This window comes from Petaurus breviceps, unplaced genomic scaffold (genome assembly GCF_028583685.1).
Source record: "Petaurus breviceps papuanus isolate PSGF00001 unplaced genomic scaffold, PetGlider_PUasm1.0 90808, whole genome shotgun sequence".
NCBI lineage: Eukaryota > Metazoa > Chordata > Mammalia > Diprotodontia > Petauridae > Petaurus > Petaurus breviceps.
Window position 1 is genome coordinate 18,986,223 of NW_027187349.1, and position 21,312 is coordinate 19,007,534.

The 21,312-nt window shown below is 40.8% G+C and overlaps 1 protein-coding gene across 1 annotated transcript in view; it reads right to left on the minus strand.

Moving 5' to 3' along the window:
- Window positions 1–21,312, minus strand: part of ABCA4 (ATP binding cassette subfamily A member 4) — a 172,162-nt gene that overhangs the window by 88,667 nt on the left and 62,183 nt on the right. Inside the window, exons 12-14 of the mRNA XM_069070555.1 lie at window positions 9,176–9,381; window positions 8,061–8,237; window positions 4,534–4,756 (exon numbers count right to left, since the gene is read on the minus strand). Of these exons, the coding sequence (XP_068926656.1) occupies window positions 4,534–4,756; window positions 8,061–8,237; window positions 9,176–9,381 (606 nt within the window). The remainder of the gene's footprint in view (window positions 1–4,533; window positions 4,757–8,060; window positions 8,238–9,175; window positions 9,382–21,312) is intronic.

Genomic DNA, 21,312 nt, shown 5'->3' on the forward strand with positions numbered 1-21,312 from the left:
AGATAAGTCTTCTTGTTTCCAAGCTCAGTACTCTCTATCCACTGAGCCACCCATATGCCCTCATAGATATAGATATATACATATTTTATAGATATAGACACATATGCATATATATGTAATACATATATATGAGTGTATATGTATACACACACATATACATAAAATATTGTATTTGGTCACAGGACATGGAAACAATTGTACTTCTTAGGTTTAAGGGAAATCAGTTTCTATGCCCTTTTTCTCATTCCAAAGAAATTCTCCACATAAATCAAAGGTTATCTACCTAAAAAACAAAGCCCCTTCAAATAAGGACACAGGACCAGAAAATATCTAAGGTCCCTTTGAGTGTCAAAGTTTTATGATTCTGTGGAATTAAAATACCAAGTAAACTCTAACTGGTTCAAGGCAGAGATATACCCTGTCCATCCCTGGCTAATTTAGCTTGCCATACACAGTTTTCTAAAATGATATCAGCACTTATTTTTTCTTAATAATAGCTGGAATAACCCAAAGGAATTCCCATTGTTCTCGCTTCCTGCCTTCCTCCAGACTGGTGGAGCTGAGGAGGGAGTGGCTAGGGGAAGATGGGGGAATCAATCAAAGGAAAACTATTTCCACTTGGAAAGCCCTGCTTCTGGCTGCAGTCAAATGACATTCCATTTCCCACGAGAAGAATTGCGTGAGTGGCCAAGGCGCTTCTGGTGAACTTTCCTTCACCTAGTTTCCTAAAGCTTTGGGATCCTAGTGTTCCTCCATTAAGAAAGGAGATTTTAAAAGTCACTTATCTGCAGCTGCCCAGGCAAAGTCTTACTGCCAATTCAGATCCTTGTCCAAATGTGTTTTGAGTGTTTTCAAGTCAGTCAACAAGCATTTATTAAGCTTTTATTATGCTGAGAAAATTCAGAATTTGGATAATGAGGGAAGGGTGGGATAAAAGATTGGAAGGAAGGAACCAGGGACCCCCAGAGAGAGGAGAGGTGCTACCCTATTAGGAGGCCCAAATAACCCAAACTCTTCACTCGTAAAATTTACAAGGGTCTCTCAGAATCACTTAGATTTCAAGCCCGTGCAACACTAACTTTAATTAAAAATCCAGTGCAAGCTAGTTAACCAGCCTGTTAGTAAACTGTTAGTTATTAATAGTTACTATTAATTGTTAGCAATATTAATAATTAGGAAATTAGACTAGCCTGTGTGTTAATAAATTATGTATTTTTTAACCTTAGTATAGAACTTAAATAAAGCCATTATCTCCCTAGATCTCTATTATAATCCAGTGAAAAATTTTTTGAAGCACCAAAAAAAAAAAGCATTAAAAGGATGTGAGATTAGTTTGATTGGTTTGAATTCAGTACTTAGCTTGGAAACATAGGATTCTAGCTTTTCAAGATGGAAGCAATCTTAAAGGTCATTCTGATCAACCCAGATATTTACAGAGGAATGTGCAGTGTAAGGAAATTAAGCAGTTGGCCAAGGTTACTAAGGTATGAAGAGATAGAACCAGATTTCAAACCCAGGTTCTCTGGCTCCAAAACAAATGATTATTCCACTGTTCCCACGTACTTATGACACAAAGCCATAAGCAGGAATTTGGTATCAATAGGGTCTGGGCATAATAATAAGGCTTTAAGTAATTGGGGGTAAGGGAGGCTTCCAGCAGGAGACTCAACATCCTCAAGTGGGCAATGACTCCATATGATGGCCCAGGGAGAATGCAGGATCATAGATTTTGGACTAGAAAGTTCTTTAAAAGCCATCTATTTGGCCTTCCTCATTTTACAGATAAATAAACCGAGGCATAGAGAAATTAAGTGACTTGTCCAGGTCACATAACTATTTTTAAGTGTCTGAGGTAGGATTTGAACTCAGGTCTTTCTGATCCCAAATCCAGTACTCTATTACACTTATATTATAGAACTTTTACTTAGGACCAAGCCTGGAGTAGCACTTGACAAATGCTTCAAAAAATTTTTTAATTCAATTTTATTTTATTTCTAGGGCTGCATTTTCTCCCTCCTATATCCCCCTCTTCCCAATCTACTGAGAAAGCAAGAAAACAAAATCCATTGTAAACATGTATATATCAAAGACAACAAATTCCCTTTATTGGCTTTGTGGCCAACGCAAACTAAGAAAAACAGAAATGGATTCAGAATCTATCACCTCTGTCTGGAAGTGGGGAGCATTTAACAAATACCTTTAATAACAGTGATGATGATGACAGGCAGAAGGAGGAGAGAGAAAAGGCTCAGGAGAGATGCTCCCACAGATTGGAAAAGAACAGTAAGGTTTGTGATTCAGACTGCAAAAGCAGACAAATAAGTAGAAGGTGACCAGAGGACAATCATGACCTTGAGGGACACTTCTAGTTCTAAGCTTGTGATCCAGTCATGTCAGGGGGCAAAAAAGAAATGATCCAGTATGATGGAACTACACCACTTGCAAAGAGACGTGCCATCCCCACCAAAGGTCTGCTCTTGGCCTGGTTTACAAGGGCACAGCAAGCTCCCTGGTTAGAGGAGCTTCTACACTGGCTGGCAGCCATGGGGTAAGGCAGAAAGGGTGCTCTACTGAGTTCAGGGAGGCCTGAGTTGGAATCACTTAGTAGCTATGTGACCTGGGGCAAGTTACTTAACTTTCTCACTTCAGTTTCCTCATCTGAAAAATAGGGATAACAATAGCACTGACGTCAAGCAGTTGTAAGTGCCAGATGAAATAATATATTCAAAGCATTTTGTGAGCCTTAAAATGCTACATAAATCTGAGCTATTATTAATCAGTCAATAAACATTCATTACAGGCCTATTATGTGGAAGGCACTGTGTTAAGCACTGGGGATATAACAAGAGGAAAACATAGTTTGTGCCCTCAAGGATCTCACAATATTAAATAAAAAAAATAATAATGGCTATTATTATTATTAGCCTAAGTATACTCCAATTGGTAAGGTCTCCATATTCCAATTATTAGAACAGGAATCTCTCCTTCAGGCAGGAGAATATCTTTAGTAGAAAAATGAGAATGAATCTGAATTTGATTAACAGTAATGAACATTCCAGGTTTCTCCCTCTAACACTACTTGGGATACTCTCCACATTCCAAATCAAGCCAGCTCTTGGAGGATTGGGATGGTAATCCCCAAGAAGAAGAGAATTCCTTGCAATTATCTCTCCCACACTTGGAAACAAAGATCTCTTTATAGCCAAGTGCCTCTTGCTAGATTCTTCTTCCCCAAAGCTCTGTTGGGCACTTTGTAGAAGGCTCAAGTTGTTATCCTGGGTTGGGTGGGGTTCAGTGCTTTCTAGACTTAATTCTCATTTCTTCCTCTAACTCACTAAATTGATAAAACATTTCTTTTCCATGCAGGGCATTCTCCTGCAACCACACTCTTATACAGAACATGCTCCATGCCTGGAGTGCTAGCTCCCATCACCCTTTAGAATCCCTACTTCTATTCAAGTCAGGAGCCATCTCTTCCTACACAGAACTTTTCTGATCTTCCAAATTATGAGTGACTCCTTAGACTTTGGCCCCCACCAAAATTACTTTATATTTTCTGCTTACATAGTAGCATGGTATGATGAAAAGAACATTGTCCTTGGGATCAGAGTACGTGGGCTCAAATCCCATTTCTACCAACAATCGTGAAACCTCAGGCAAGTCACTTAACTTTCCTAGGTCTCAGTCTCCTCCTCTACAAAATGAAGGGGCTGGGGCAGATGGCTCTTGAGGTCTGTCCATTCAAGTTCTAAATCTATGATCTACATGTTGTTTCCTGGAGGGCTGGGACCTACATTTTCAGACATGAACTACTGATGAGTTTATTTGATTTGACTATACTTAGTTGTTATAAGGAGAGGTGGGGATCTGAAGGTAGAGGGAGGAGAGAATTATTAAGTATTAATAGGAATTTGTTTTTTAAGTTAAAAAATGAATTTGCTCAAGGTCACACAGGTTGCAGAACCCATGTCCTCTGACCCCAGAGTCAGAGCTTTTTTCTTTTTTTTTTTTTTCTATAGACATGGTCTTCTGCCTATGCTGGTTAATAGGGACAGATAAGGAACTAAACCTGTGATTTCACTGATCTAGGGAACTCTCCAATGAAGAAACACTCTCCATGCAGGTTGGTCTTTTCTCTGCAATTTGTAGTCTGAGAGAACTGCGTAGAACACTGACAAGCTTAGTGGCTTACTCAGGGTCACACAACCAGTGGATATCAGAAGTAAGAATGGAACCCAGGTCTCCGTAGCTCTAAAGCCATGTCTCTGTCTACTATGCCATGCTGTCTCCTGTATATTCTTATTAAATTGAAATAAACTGACTTTAATCAGGTTGCTTAAAAGGGGTCTATAGTGTGGTGGGTGAACCTAAGGGAGTTGCCCTTAGCCTTCCTCCTCTGATGGGGTTGAACAATCTGCATGATACTCCTAGCTTGTCCTAAGAGGGCTGTGATTGGCTCAGGCCCATTTACAGGAGGAAGGAAAGGGAGGATCCAGGGAAGTTTAGGACTTTTGGATCCCTTCTAGCTCTTACCATGATGAAGGCTGTTAAGAGGAATGTGCTCATTGCCATGACAGAGAAGCTGTCCAGGAACCAGGTGCACCAGATGACAGCATTGGAAACACCCCGGTTTTTCAAAGTCTCCTTTAGTCTCATCTCCTTCTCCAGCACGATGCTCTTCACCATCATAGAAACTGAGTAGATCCAGGCCAGCACCATGAAGACTGGGAAGCATCGGTTCAGAGTGATCATAAAGCTGCAGATGCCAGTGAAGCGAGGAGACACACCATAGGCCAAGGCCAAGGGGTTGGGAGAGAGAGAGAGAGCACAAGGGAAACACCATAGGGAATTCAGCAGGCTTCAGGGGCTCTGAAGCAATAGCTGGAGTGAAATCATAGTTAATCTATAGGGTCACCCATCAGCTCCATCCCAGCGATGCTGCCATTTCTTTGGAACGGCCTGGGCTTCTGGCTTTAGGACCATACATACATACACTGTATACTTCATCCAGTTCAACAAACGTTTGTCAAACTCTTGCTAGAGTAAGAGTTCTTAACTCTTTTGTGTGTTATGGACCCCTTTTGACAATCCAGTGATAATGATGTCTTTAAATGTATAAGATAAAATGCATTACAAAGAAACCAATTATATTAAAATACAATTATCAAATGCCTTAAAAAAAAAAGTTAACGGACCCTAGGTTAAAAACCTCTGTGCTAGAGGAAACATATCACAGTGGGAAAGAGCACTAAATCTGGAGCCAGAGAACCTGGTTCTGCTATTTACTGACTTTGTGATCTTGAAGAAATGGTTTCACTTCCCTGTAACTCAGGTTCCTCATCAGTAAAATGAGGGATTGAGACCAGATGATCTCTATAGACCCTTCTAGTAGCTCTACTGTAAAAGTAGATTCAAGGTATTGTGCTAGGCACTGGAAATACAAAGACAAAAACATTCTATGTTCATAAATACAGTGAGAACAAATAGTGTATTTGTGTCCATCTGGGCTGGTGGTCAGCCTAAAGAATAATTTCCTATTAAGGACCCAGGAAGAAACCCAAACATTTGTGTTTGTTTTTTTATCTTTGTACTCCCAGTGCCCAGTATAATGCCTTGCACATAGTAGGTGCTTTAAAAACCATTTTTCTTAACCGAATTGAAATCACTTGAGAAACTTATGTGCAGGATGGCACTAGAGCCCAAGTGGATGGTCATACAAACAAAGGGTATGTTGGTGGTGAAGATGGCAGATCCTATCATCTTCTACTAAAGGGAATTGAGGCAGCTACATGGTACAGAAGATAGAGTACTAGAAGTAGAGTCAAGAAGACCTGAGTTCAAATTCTGCCTCAGAAGATGATGAGCTTTGTAACTCTGAACAAGAAACTTAAATCCTCTCAGACTCAGTTTCCTTATCTGTAGAATGAAGACTTCTAAGCTCCTTTACATCTCTAATCCATAATCCTATGAATCAACATAATCTTCCCCCTATACTCACATAGAGATCCTAGGGTGGCCAAATCTTACTTCTTTGGGAGAATGGACAGACACTAAATGGGTGATTAGAGCAGACTTATTTAAGACAGTAACTGACTCTGAATTCAGGGTTTGCTTCCACTTCTAACAATTTATTGGACATCCTCAATGAATAAGGTTACTTTTTTTTGTTCAGAATGTATGTAGTATTTAGTGTTCTAGTCTAACACAATATAGGTTTTCCATGGGTAAAAACACGTGCATTCAATTTGTCAGTAAAACCCTCAGTTGAGGTTATTAATTGCAACAGGAAGGACCCTACACCCATGTGGGAGTTTCATCACCACAGTGTCCAGCTTATAGTAAGCACACAGTAAACAGTTGTTGACTGACTGCCTGTGGAAAAGGAGCTTGTCTTCCAGAAAGCTCACAAAGTCTGACCTCCTGGGATCTGGCCACCAGAGGTCTCCCATGATGCTTACCATAATGATTCTTTTCCCTTTCTTGTCACTCCTTCACACTGTCTAGTTGGGTGTCCCTCCCTTGAACCCCTTCCCACCTCCTCCCTATCTCCAAACCCAAAGTGAACTTCAGGAAGGACAGACGAGGTGACCAGAGGTAGCTGGTGTGGGGGGTTGTAAGTTCTCCCTTTGTAAGAAGAATCACTGGGCTATAAAAGAGATGAGAACCCCTAGGCCAGCCTGGGCTTGGTTCTCTCCTATCTGTCTCTGCTCCCTGCCCTGAACCCTGCTGTAACAAGTACCCAGGTATATCTCAGGAAACTTTGATAAGACTGCAGGGCTGGAGCTGGAAGTTACCTCCTTGGCCTTCTAGTCCAACATTCTTTGTTTTACAGATGAAGAAACCAAAGTCTGGGGAGGTTGTGTCTTTCCCAAGGTCACACAGGTACTAAGTGGCAGAATCTGAATTCAAGTGCTCTGATTCCTGAACCAGTGCTCTTTCTGCTCTACTATTCAGATATCTGTGCTTGTTTTTAGGCATTGCCACCCTGGCCGACCTCAGCTAACTCTGCTGGCTCCATCCACCTTTGGTAAATGAGGTTGCCATGGCTAGAAGGATGCACTCTCATCCCCATAAATAAAACCATAGGACCGGTTGTTTAGGTGGCTGCTGGCCATCAAGGATGTGATTTTAATAGTGAGCCTGTGTTAGCAGGGGAAGCAGTGCCCTAGGAGCTAAAGGCCTATGGTCCTTTTGTACTTGGCCCAGACCTGTGATTTCATTGGTGTAGAAAATTCCCAGTGAGGAAACTCACCCCTTGCTGATCAGTACCTAATAGATGATGAAGAGTCTCAGTGTTGCCTGGGTCACAGCAAGGTTAAATGACTTGCCCAGGGCCACTTATCTAGGAGATGTCAGAGGCTAGACTTGAACCCAGTCTTCTAGACTCCAGGACAGGCTCTCCCTCCACTGTGACCTGCTGCCTTTCTCACATTCCTTCACCTTTTCATCAAACATCCATCATGAGAATGCTAATTAGTGAAGGAGCTGCATTATTCAGTAGCTCCTAGAAACCAGACTGAATTTCAATGCAAAGCCTTGATTTGTTGGAGAAAAGGACTCAGGCTGGTGTCCTTAAAAATACCAAATGCACTATACAGTATGGAATTCATGTGCCTTGGCCCTTCTCCCCCAAGGTCAGTCTTTGTGACTTTCTACATATATACTTCACAAATCTAACTTCTGTTATGCTAGTTTTCAGGATGTTTCCCTTCTTCCTTCTTTCACCTTCCCTTCTAAGATCTGTTCTGGTTTTAGAATTCTATGATTCCATGAACCTCTATCAAATGGACAAAAATGTTTTTATTCTTTCTTCCACTTTACTTTCTTTGATGTTCTTCCCATCAGAGCAGGGAAACAATGGCTCTATGGAAGATTTTCCCCTGCTTGGCCACCTGGTCAGCTCTCTCCTGTCCTTTCCCTCTCCCCCAAGGAATTCTCTCTCTGATTCCAAATTGAGATCAAAGACTGAAAGGGTTTGAGTCTTCCTGACACCAGAGGCACCTCCCAGCTGCCCCAACTAGCTTATCAAGTAAGAAGATGAAGGCACTGCTCTGACTCACACATCATCTACAAAGCAGGGATATGGCATTTGCTGCAGATAGACTCCAATGGGCACTTCTGCCTTGGTCTGGCTCCTTATAATCCCTTGTTCAATCATATCCTGTAGATATGCAAACCCGCCCCAAATGTAACGGAAGTCTTCCACTGGATCAGCTCTTGGACCAGGATCCCAGTACCTGAGAAAGGCAAACAAAGATGGAGACCAGCTTCAATGAGATGGACTGTGAACATCATTCTAATTTCCTGAGGCTCTTACTACAGCAATTAAAAACGCACTCTAGAACTCTTTTAAGACTTTCAAATTCTATTCTGAAATGGGAAGGACTCAGATCTCACCTAATTATATCATGAATTTGGGAAGAATTTATGGTACTTTGTGGAGTGATTTAGCAATGCTGTCATCATTCCACAGTCCTTTTCCTTCAAGGCATCTGTAAGTCACTAAAAGTAATCCTTATGGTAAGATGGAAGACCTCTATGACTTACCATATGCTCTACCACTGTTTGCTAAGGTCCCCTGACCCTTAACCATCTGCCATACTGCTATGCCCTCCAGACCCCCAGCACTGTCATCTGACATAAGGACCCCTAGGCCTTGCCATCTATACTATACCTACACTCTTAGGACTTCCAGGTCTTCTTATATAAGTGTTGTCTCTCAGTTATAGTGAGGGTTCCTTTGAGAAAGGGATTCCCTGGCTTTTTCAACTTTTCTCTAATGGGCTTGTGCAATGTTGGCACATAGTCAATCTTAATAAATACTTTTTCATTCATTCTTTCAGGAATACCATCAACCTCATTTTAAAGAAAGATTCAATAGATAGAACATATATAATGAGATAACTGGAGAAAGTGCTAAGGATGAAGGAAGGCTGAAGGCAATGGGTCTCTTTACTATTTCTGGAAATCAAATCACATTAAAACGAGCCTTTTGCTTACAGCAAACCCTGAATCTTCCTGTGCTTGATATACCTACTGCAGTTGACCTAAGGGGAGAGGGTAATAAAGGTCACAGGCTTAGCTAACTTGGGCAGGGAATGACCATGATCTCTTCTGGCAGGCACTATCACTATATATGGGAGAATCCATGGGAAGCAGGTGAGGCTATCATCACCTGTCTTTGATTTTATTGGTTTTTTCCACTGCATCAATGTCCATGCGGATCTTGTACTTCACATGGCGTGGTGGCACACTCTTCCAGGGAGAGATATCAGAGAACACCACTCCAGCCCAGAATCGATTCTGTTCCAGCAGGGAGAGGGCTCGGTGGGTGAGTTGGATTTCATCATCATAGCTTTCAAATTTATCCAAGGTCAAGCACTGTAGATAATAACAAGGTTAAGGAGAGCTGGAGGAACTCCAAGTGGCAAGGACTCATCTCCTTCCCTTCTCCCCCCACCCAAACAGCTGGAGGGATGAGGGCTGCCCTGGGGTGACTGACCAGGTTATAAGGAGAGCTACAAAGTTAGTGTTTGCTTAGCACCAGGGTCCAGTGTTTGAGATGTAAGAGTCATCTGGAAATGGATAGGAAAGGTGTTTGGAAATGCTGAATTGCTCTCTGGTCCCAGTAGATTTAGAAGGGTTACATTTATCCAGCTGTTCATAGTTGTACAAATAAGCAGTTGCTGTGAGTGACAAGGATGCTAAGGCCTCTCCCTACCCAGCATGGAGAAGAGAGAGACTGAGGTCATGTTAGATACAGGGCTTTGAAGATCAGAAAAAACTCAGACTTGGACCCCAATTATGTCTCACCTAATTATATCATTAATTGAGGAAGAATTTTATTGTACTTTGTGGACTGATTTAGCAATGTTGCCATTATTCCATTAAAAAAATAAAGATTCCTAGTTCTTATCTTACCACAAACATACAGAAGATGACCAGCTGGGATAGGAACTGGGAGGAGGAGGAAAAAATCTAACAGGAAAACTGAACAATAGTTCCAGAAATAAATTCCCATCCCAATTCAAGAGAGGTATTGCAGGCAAAGGAAGAAACCTAGCATTGACCAGTAAGTCTAGTACTCCCTCCCTCCCCCATAATTCCTCTCAGTAGCAAAACTGATAACTTAAAAAAATTAAGTCTTAGGTGATATCTATTTTAATAGAGCTTCAAAATACCACATTGTACCTATGTTCGTTAATTACTTAACTCCTCATCACTAAGGTGCTTAATGGATGTTGGGGTCCAAGTTTCTGTCTTAGAACATAAGATCCCTGAGGGTAAGAACTCAATCTCCTGATTATATTGTTCTGAGTATATCATGGGAACCCAAGAAGTTATTAACTGATTAGTCTGTGTGGGAGCTGCTAGAGGCTGTGTGGAGCCCTGAATTCCCCTATTCCCTTTGGGGGAGAAGGGTTTGTTAAGCTTTCAACCTCAAACTCTCCAAGATTCATGCAGAGGGGCACTGGTGAACAAGTCAACTACTTAAATAAGAGATAATAGATATGATAAATATGACCTCTCCAAATCATTTTTGTCAGAAAACATATAGATACAGAGCCCTTGAACTTGCAAAGACTTGGGTTTGAATCCTGCTTCACTAACTGACTTTGTGACTCTGGACAAACTACTTCTCTGAAATTCAGTTTCTTCATCTGTAAACTAGAGATAATACTAGCGCCTAGCTCACAGGTTACTGAAGCTGTTAGGTCAGCTAGAATCAGATGGGTTGCCAAACCCTGCCATTTTCCATCCAAAACCCCTCTTATATTCAGTTCCTTCTCTCTTCTCTCTCCAGCTTTTCTTGTATATGTTTTGTTTGTTGGTCATTGTTTGCATGTTGTCTTCCCTATTAGACTGTGAGCTCCTTGAGGGCAGGGACTGTTCTTTGCCTTCCTTTGTATCCCCCAGGGCTTAACATAGTGCCTGGCACATAGAAGGTACTCAATAAATGCTTGTTGACTTAACTTGGTTTTCCTCATGTAGTCTACCATGGTCATTTCTGGTCCTTTCTATTGCTTACCCAGAATATTGCAATAGCCTTCATATTGCTCTCCCTTCCTCTGTTCTCTCCACTCCAGTCCATCCTCATACTGCTACCAAAGTGATTTTTCCTTAAGGTCAGATCTGATTATTTCACTCCCCCGCTCAGTAAATTCCACTGCTTTCCTATAGCCTCAGAAATAAAATATAAACTCTTTGGTTTAGTTTTTAAAACCTTCACAACCTAGACCCAGCCTCCCCATCCCACAGTCTATGATCCAGCCAAACTGGCCTTCTCCCTGCTGCTCTCACATGATACTGCCATCCCCATCCTCCCATATTTCCCATCTCTCTGGTATTGTCAGTGCCTGGAATGCACTCTCTTCTCACCTCTGCCTCATGCGATTCCTCTTTTCCTAGAAGACAAAGCTCAAGAGTCATTTTCTGTTTGAAGCCTTTCTTAATTCCCCCAATTGCTAGTGTCCTGCTCTTCCAAATATTTAACTACTTGGGATGTATTCTCTTCATATTTAGCTTGCATGTACAGACACATATGTTCTTATTTTCTTCCCCATTAAAACATGTGTTCTAATCTTGCTTCATACATTTCTTAGCAGTGTGACCTTAGACAAGTTGCTTAACCTCTCTTAACCTCAGTTTCCTCATCTGAAAAATGAAGAACCCGACCCTGGTGATCGTGAAGATCAAAGGAGATAATAGAGCTTGAAAGTAGGAATCATTTCTTTCTTTGTCTTTGTGTTCCCAGCCCTAGCACTATTCCTGGCACATAGTAGATGTTTAATGAATGCTTCCTGGTTAGTTGAAGATATTAGATCAGCTAAAGAGATGACCTAAAAATGTCTCATTTGGCTCTAATCCTGAATATGAACTACTAAATTGGCCTGAGTTAGGGCTCATCCAGTGCAATGGACAGCCTTCCGCTGACAGGCTGACAAGAGCTAAGCTGGATTCTGCTATCTAGAATGGAGTATCTAGCGAACCAGGAGTTCAATAAATATCTTACTCATCAGACAAATATGGATGTAGGTACCCTAATCCATAGGACCTGGATGCCTGCCTGAATCTATCATGAGACTAAGAGATGGAATGATTGTCATCTGTGCCATGAAGTGAGTTGAACTGAGAACATAAGTAAATGCAGTTGAGATCTGGGGACCTCCACTGGGGAGTGTGTGGGATTTTTAAAAAATACCTATAGAGGGGCAGCCAGGTAGCACAGCAAGTAAGAGCACCGGCTCCAGTGTTGAGAAGACCTGGAGATCGAATCCCAGGCTCAGACACTTAGCACCCACCCAGAAACACCTGGCCGTGTAACCTTGAGCAAGTTACTTAACCCCAATTGCTTAGGGGCAGCCAGGTGGCTCAGTGAGTAAGAGCACCGGCTCCAGTGTCAGGATGACCTGGATCAAATCCGGGCTCAGGTACTCGGCACCACACCCAGAAATAATAACTGGCCGTGTAACCTTGAGCAAGTTACTTAACCCCAATTGCTTTAAAAAAAAAAATGCCTATAGAAATCCTGATTGGGCACTGGGGAGAAGGGTCATTTTATAAGTGCTTTGAACACTGGCTGAGAATCCTGGCTTTATCACCTACTAACAATGTGGACTTGGATCAATTATTTCATCTCCCTAAGTCACAATTTCCTCATTTTAAAAGTGACTTAGATGAGTGCTGAGGTACCTTCCATACTAGTCCTTAGATCCTATCTAGAATCCTATGAAATGCATGAATTATCTGGACAGTTTAAACAGCACAACTCCTGTTGAATTGTTTTAGGAAACACAGCTCAAGTTTGCCATTGAAGGAAATTATTCCTTAGGCAGAAGGTTAATGAATAGGGTAATTCTTTTTTTTTTTTAAATTTTAATCAAAGGCACACTATTTTCTCTGGCCCTCATGGGATGTCATTTAAATACTCTGGACCTCAGTTTCTTTATCTGGAAAATACAGGTTTGCCATTATTGTGATCTCTAAGATCCCACAAAGTTCTAAATCTCATGTTTCTATAAGTATATTCAATGAAAGCACATCATATATAGTCAACTTTTTGCCAGCAAGATTAAAAAACTCCATCCATCTCTCCTAGTGCCATATTGGACTAAATGATTTTGGTATCTCTTTCTCTTGGCCACAAAAAATTCTGATGTATCAATAGGGCTGATAATTTCCACACACCTATCATGTTGCCATTCCAAATAGATGTTATTTATGGCAAATCACCATTTTTTTCTTCCTTCATTCAAGTCAAAAGTTTCAGAATGTATCCTGTCCTCATCTGTTCCTCAAGTACTTTGTCTGGTTTGAACAGAATGGGTAGAGAGCAGAGTTACACACACACCTTAAGTGATGGGCTGGGCCTCTAATCAGCAATATTTTTTGTCTGGCACAAAAACTGTTGAATCGAGGTCGGTGACAGCAGCCCAAGAAGATAGTCCAAACATGGAAGCAATGGCAGTAGAAGAGACAGCAGTCTCTCTCATCCTTACCCCATGAGGCCTGGAGAAAAGCCTGAAGTCATGCAACAGAATAGACTGAGAAAGGACTATGAGATGTGGGCACAGGAATCACTTAAAAGAAGGAGAAAGCATTCCCCTTGGATGTGGGCTCCTTGGGCAAAGCCTCACTTACCCCGTGTTAGCTTTGGCCCTGAGTCAGGCTACCCCTGATGTGTTCAAGGAGCATTCCATGATCTCTAGTCAGAAGCACTTCTTGTATCCCAATCAGGAATTAGCATGAGTTTAGAACAGCTCATCAGGAAGCTGTCCCAGGCAGCAACTGGGCTTACCTTGAAGGCCCAGTGTTTTTTTCAGGATATCCTCAGAGAAAGAAAACCAGGAAACCACCTCTGGTTCCTAACAGTCACTGTGCTATGTGAAGCTGATGCTCTATGAGTCAGGTAGGTGGCATGGTGGATAGAGTATTGGACCTGGGCTCAAAAAGACCTGAGATTATAGTCCCAGTTCAGACATTTACTGACCCAGGGTGAGGCACTGTGTTCTATCAGTTTTGGTTTCCTCATATGTAAAATGGGAATAATAATAGCATCTACCTTCCTGGATATTTCAAGGATCAAATGAGATAACATATGAAAAATATTTTCTAAAACTTAAAGTGAAAAAGGTTAGCTGTCATCAGAAATCACTATGTTCTCTTAGAAATATAACCTAATGGTCCCTTGGAGAGAGAGAGGGGTGTGTGTGTGTGTGTGTGTGTGTGTGTATGTGTGTGTAAATGTTTATGCAAACATCAATGGTTAAACTCTAAGTGAAATTTCTTTTTTAAAAAATTATTTATATTAGTGAACTTTCAGGAGCCAAGATGGAAGAATAAGCAGTATATTACTATAACTCTCCTATATTTACCTCCAAACAACCATAAAATAGTGTCCCATAACAAATCCTGGAATAGCAGAACCAGTAAAAAGATGGGGTGAAACAATATTTTAGCCCAAGAAACTTGGAAGATTGGCAAGAAATGTTTGCTTGGGTAAAAGGGGAGCACAGTCCAGAACAGTAAACATCCCAGCAAATCTCACCTCAGCCAGCTGGCGGGAGATTCTGAACTGTAGTGCAGTAGTACAGACAAATGCCAACACCAGGACCCCCATGTGCCTCAGGTTAGCCAGGAAAATGGGAGAATCTAGCTCCAAGAACCTCCATGTACTTTGGCATAGTCCCATGCAAACAGGTAGACACCAACCTTACACCAGCACTGGACCCCCTGCCACACACTTCAGTGTAGCCCTAAAGAAACACAGAAATACCCCACTGGCCTTAGCATACACCAGACACTAGTGCTAGGACCTGGCTCGGCACCAAGTGAGCTTCCAGATCTCTAGTTTCCAGTAGCACCAGCAACATCCCCCCACTTCACCCCATAAGCATGGCACCAGACATGAGGGTCCCCTGTAGGCCTAAGAGCAACATACATGCAACAGCAGGTAAATAACCAGGGCCTTCAGCCCCTGGTGCAAGAAGCATGAGTCAGTGCCCCTTCCACCCTGAGAGCAGAGCTTAAATTTAAAAGAAAGGAGAAAAGCCAAAAAAGATGAGAAAGCAGCAACAACAACAAAAATAATCTGACCATAAAAAGATATTATGGTGACAGGGAAGATCAAGACACAAACTCAGAAGAGAAAACCTTACTAAAATATCTCTAGGCAAAGCCCCAAAGAAAAATTGAAAATGGTCTCAAGCCCAGAAAGAACTCAAAAAGGGGGTTTAAAAATCATAAAGGAGAGGCAGAAGAAAAATTGGGAAAAGAAATAAGAGTGATGCAAGACAATTTTGAAAAAAGGAGTAGAAAGTTAGGAAAAAGAAAAAAACTGCTTAAAAAGTAGAATTGATCAAATGGAAAAGGAAGTACAAAATCTAACTGAGGAAAACTTAAAGTCAGAATTGGGCAAGTGGAAGCTCACAACAATATGAGGCATGCAGCATCAGCTAAACAAATTCAAAATAATGAAAAAATAGAATAAAATGTGAAATGCCTCAAAAGAAAAACAACTGACCTAGAAAATGGATCCAGGAAAGATAATGTCAGAATCATTGGACTACCTAAAAGCCATAATCAAAAGCAGGACCTGGACAGCATCTTCCAAGAAATTATCAAAGAGAACTGCCCTGATATCTTGGAATAAGAGGGCAAAATGGGCATTGAAAGAATCCACTGGTCACCTTAGAAAAGAGATCCCCAAAAGAAAACTCCAAGGAACATTATAGCCAAATTACAGAACAAATAGGTCAAGGCAAAAATACTGCAAGTGGCCAGAAAGAAACAATTCAAATATCAGGGAACCACAATCAGGATTACACAGCACTTAGTAGCTGCAACCTTAAAGAACTGAAAGTCATATAACATGATATTCTGGAAGACAATGGAGCTAGGACTACAACTAAGAATCACCTACCTGGTTAAATTAAGCATAATACTTAAAAGGGGGAAAATGGTCATTCAATGAAATAGAAGGCTATCAAGCTTTCATAAGGAGAAGAACAGAGCTGAACCAAAAAGTTGACCTTCAATATCAAGACTCAAGAAAATCATAAAAAGGTAGAAAGGAAAAAGAAAACATAAGGGATTCAAAAGGGCTAAACTGTTTATATCCGTACATGGGGAGATGATACTTGTAATTCTTAAGAATTCTACCACTAACAGTGCAGCTAGAAGGAATATACATAGACAGAGGGTACGGGTATAAGGTGAATTGGAGGGAATGACATAAAAAATGATTAAGGGATGAGAAAGAGGTATATGTTGGGTACAGAAGGAAGGAAGAGGTAAAATGGGCTAAATTATTTCACATGAAGAGGTATGAAAAACCTGGAGTGAAAAATGGAAGGGTGGGCAATAGGCATTGCTTGAACCTTACACCAGTATTGGTTCAAAGAGGGAATAATATACACAATCAGTTGAATATACAAATCTATCTTACCTGACAGGAAAGTGGGAGAAGAGGACATTAAGTAAGGGGGTGGGAGGGAGGAGAGAGAACTGACAGAAGGAAGGGCAGATTGGGGAAGGTGGTAGACAGAAGCAAAACAGTGGTAGGAAGGAAAGGGTGAAAGGAGAGAGAGGAAAAAGGAGGAAAAAGAGGATGGAGGGCAATACATAGCTATTAATCATAAATGTGAATGTAAATTGGATGAACTCTCTAGCAAAACAAGTAGAGTGGTTAAAAAATCAGAATCCTACAATATGATGTTTACAAGAAACACACTTGAAGCAGACAGATACATACTGAGTAAGGGTAAGGGACTGGAACAGAATCTATTAGATAATTTTGATTATATTAAGTTAAAAAGTTTTTACACAAACAAAACCTATGCAACCAATATTAGAAGGAAAGCAGAAAGCTGGGAAACAATCTTTATTGTAAGTATCTCTGATAAAGACCTCATTTCTCAAATATATAGAGAACTGAGTCAAATTTATAAAAATACAAGCTATTCCCCAATTGATAAATGGTCAAAGGATATGAATAGGCAGTCTTCAGATGAAGAAATCAAAAGTATCTATAGGCCCATGAAGAAGTGTTCTAAATCATTTTTGATTATAGAAATGCAAACTAAAACAACTCTAAGGTGCCCCTTCACACCTATTAGATTGGTGAATATGACAAAAAAGGATAAATGTTGGAGAGGAAATGAGAAAATTGGGAAACTAATGCACTGTTGGTGAAGTTGTGAATTGATTCAACCATTCTGGAGAACAATCTGGAACTATGCCCAAAAGGCAACAAACTTTGTATACCCTTTGATCGAGCAATACCATTACTAGATCTGTATCCCAAAGAAAGCATAAAAAAGGGAGAAGGACCTACATATGCAAAAATATTTATAGCAGCCTTTTTCACGGTGGTTTGGAAATCGAGGGGATGTCCATCAATTGGGGAATGACTAAGCAAGTTGTGGTATATGAATGTAATGGAATACTCTTGTGCAATAAGAAATGATGAGCAGGCAGATTTTCAGAAAAACATGGAAAGATTTGTACAAACTGATGCAAAGTAAAATGAGCAGAAGCAAGAAAACATTGTATATAGTACCAGCAACATTGTATGATGATCAACTATGAATGACTCAGCTCTTCTCAGCAATACAATGATCTAAGACAATTACAAAGGAGTCAGAAAGGAAAATTCTATCCACATCCAGATAAAGAACTGATGGACTCAGCATGAGGATCAAAGCATACTTTTTTCACTTACTTTATTCTTTTTCATGTTTTTTTTCTTTTGACCAGTTTCTTCTTTCATAACTGTGACTAATATGGAAATATGTTTTACAGTATAACACATGTATAACCTATATCAAATTGCCTACCATTTTTAAGAAGAGTAGAGAGAGGGGAGGCCAGGTGGCTCAGCGAGTAAGAGCACCGGCTCCAGTGTCGGGATGGCCTGGATCAAATCCGGGCTCAGATACTCAGCACCACACCCAGAAATAACTGGTCGTGTAACCTTGAGCAAGTTACTTAACCCCTATTGCTTAAAAAAAAAAATTTAAAAGAAGAGTAGAGGGGAGGGAGGGAAGGAGAAAAATTTGGAACTCAAAAATCTTGTAAAAGTGAATGCCAAAAATTGTCTTTACATGTAATTGGGGGGAAAAAACTAATCAAAATAAAAAAAAAAAAACTTAGTCTAGCCTCCTTCATTCACTTAGTGATGCCAGGGTCACAGATCTCCCTGTATAGCCTACTTAGCCTCACAGAGAGAAAAATTCCCTTAATCTTGGGTGCTAAAAAAGAACACAGATAGACACAAGAAGACCAAGCAGGGTAAAAAGCTCAACATAAAATCATTACCTCTACTGGAAAAACAACTGCTGGTACAGAGGTCACATACAGTGGGTGAGCATGAATGGGTTATGATCTCCATAACTGGAGGTAACATTCACTTCCATGTGATCATAGATTTATTTAAATATTGGTCTTAAAGTCCACATTCATAACAGAGGAGGATCAAAGAAGGGAAAGGGCCACTACTCAAGGAAGATGGGATGACAATGTATGACAGAGAGAAGGCAGAGTTGTTCAAGACAAAATGTGCTTTTCTTATCCCTGATAAGAAGACTGATCTTGGGAAAATGGCAAATAGTGATTTGATACCCAAGATAAATAAGGAGATAGTAAAAAAAAAATGACCTCCTCAGGCAATGAAACAACTGGCAGAGGTGCCTGAGGAGTCGCTGTTGGTGGTGGTGGTGGTATTCAATTGTGTCTGATTCTTCATGACCCCATTAGGAGTTTTCTTAGCAAAGATACTGGAGTGATCTGCCGTTTCCTTCTCCAGTTCATGTTACAGATGAGGAAACTGAGGCAAATAGGGTAACTGACTTGCCCAGGGTCACATAGCTAGTAAGTGTCTGAGGCCCAGATTTAAACTCAGGAAGATGAGTCCTCCTGACTCAGGACCTCTGTGCTCTAACCACTGTGCAACCTGTTAGTGATATCTGAAAGATCAGAGAGAAAGTGATAAGTACTGTAGGAGGACTGGAGAAAAGTAACTGTTTTCCAGATTTTCAAAAAAAGGGAAGCAAAAAGAGTCTGCAAATGATGAATTAGAAACCTGATTCCTGGCACAATTCTACAGCATGTTATGAAAAGGGCTAGTGAACTTCTAGAAAAGGAAGCAGGACCATACTGTCCTCTACTCACTCTCTACTGCAGCTAGATTTGCCCATTTGCTCGGCTCTAAACTGACCCTTAATCTTTTTGCCTCCGGTCATTGGCACAGGTTGTCCCCCAAGTCTGGAATGTCTACTTCTTAGAATTCTTTGTTTCATTCAAGGCTCAGATCAAGTGCCCCCTCCCTGTGGCCCCTGGCGGTTATTGTTCTCCTCCCTCCTTGAATTATCTTGGATTCACATTTCTGTAAACAGTGTTCTCTTCCTCTTCCAGTCTGCTCTCTTTCCCCTCCCCAAACCCACCCCAGGACAATGTAAGTACCTCAAGACTTAGAACTATTTTCTATTTTGATTTTGTATCCCCAGTATTTAACATAGTACCTTGTACAGAGTTGTGATTTAATAAATGTTTGCTGAATTTAACTCAATTCAGTTAAAGGAGTCAGCATAGCTTCATAAGAATGGGTCATGCTGGACTAACTTCAACTATTAACTTAATTACAGAAATTTTCCTGGTATATATTACATGTGTGTTTGTAAATATATACATACATGTATGTGTGTATACACATATAAGTTTCCTTACCTAGCAGTCTAGTAACCTTCTAAAGAAAAGAGGAAATGAGGTTAGTTGGGGACAGAGAGACAGAGAGACAAAGAGGGAGAGAGGGAGAGAGTGGAATAAGAAGGAAGAGGAGGGGAGAAAAGAGAAGAGGACAGTAAAGGAGGAGGGAGATTATATATATATATATATACATATGTGTATATATATACACACACACACACACACACCAAGGTTACATGGATGTGTATATATATATACACACACATATCTAGATGTTTCCATATAAATATAGGTGTGTGTATATATATATGTATATATATATATATATAAATTTATTTCACCTAGATTTTAGCAAAGTATGTGAATATCTCTCATCACAATACAATTAGGTGAATTGAAAGCTAATTAATTGATCAGACCGAAAGAATATCCATTAATGGGTCAATGACAGTTTGGAAGGATCCTCCAACAGAGGATCCAAGGGATATGTGCCTGGGCCTGATATTTAACATTTTTCTCAGTGATTTGGACCCAGGTATAGATAGCATTATCATCAAATTTCAAGATGACACAAAGATGGAAGGGAGAGGTAACATACTAGACAGGGTCAGAATTCAAAAAGGTCTTGACAGGTTAGCCTTTGGATCAATCTGAGTTGGATGACAAATACAAAAGAAGTATGTAATGTGGTTCCTGTCTATAAATCTATCTGTAACCTAGCATCAGAGACAGATCTAGTAAACAAATGCAATGGTCATGACATGGCAATGCAGAATGGGTGTCGGATTCCCCCCAGACAATGTGATTCCCTGGATCATAGATGGAGAGCTAGAAGGGACCAATAACTATGAAGCACCTACTATGTGCCAGGCACCGTGCTAAGTCCTGGGGGTATAAAGAGAGGCAAAAGACAGTCTGCTCTGGAGAAGCTCACAGCATAGAGTGAGTGAGACGACGTGTTCAGGTGAGCTATGGACGGACAACTTGGAGAAGAGAAACCAGGGAAGGCGCTAGAATTAAAGGGGACTGGGAAAGGCTTCCTGTAGAAGGCAGGGTTTCGCTGGGACTGGAAGGAGGCTGGGGAGGCTAGGAGGCAGAGGTGAGGAGGGAGAGAATTTGAGTGGAATCAGGGATTCCAAGGCACAGAGCTGAGGACAGAGAGCATTTCAGAGATGGCGGGTCAGCCTATGCAAAGAAGAACAGGCAGAAAATGGAAAGTGGTGTAAAGGAGCGTTTTAACTTTTTGTGACAGGACATTTTACTGGAATGCAGGGTGCTTAAGGAGGGGTAATGTGGAATGTCTGCAAAGACAGACTGGAGTTGGATTATGAATGGAGTCTTTGAAACACAGTGCCTCCTGTAGTCTTTTGACCTAACATAGTGTTTTGGGGAAAGCCAATGAACCTTACCAGGTAATTGAACTTGTCTTTTTATTTGGGGCAGCTAGAAGTCACATTGTATAGAATACTGGACTTTGAGTCAGGAAGAGCTAGTAGCTGTGTACCCCTGGGTAAGTTACTGATCCTCTGTCTGCCTCAGTTTCCTCATCTGTAAAATGGGGATAATAATGGCATCTACCTCAGTTGTTGTTGCATGGATAAAGTGAGA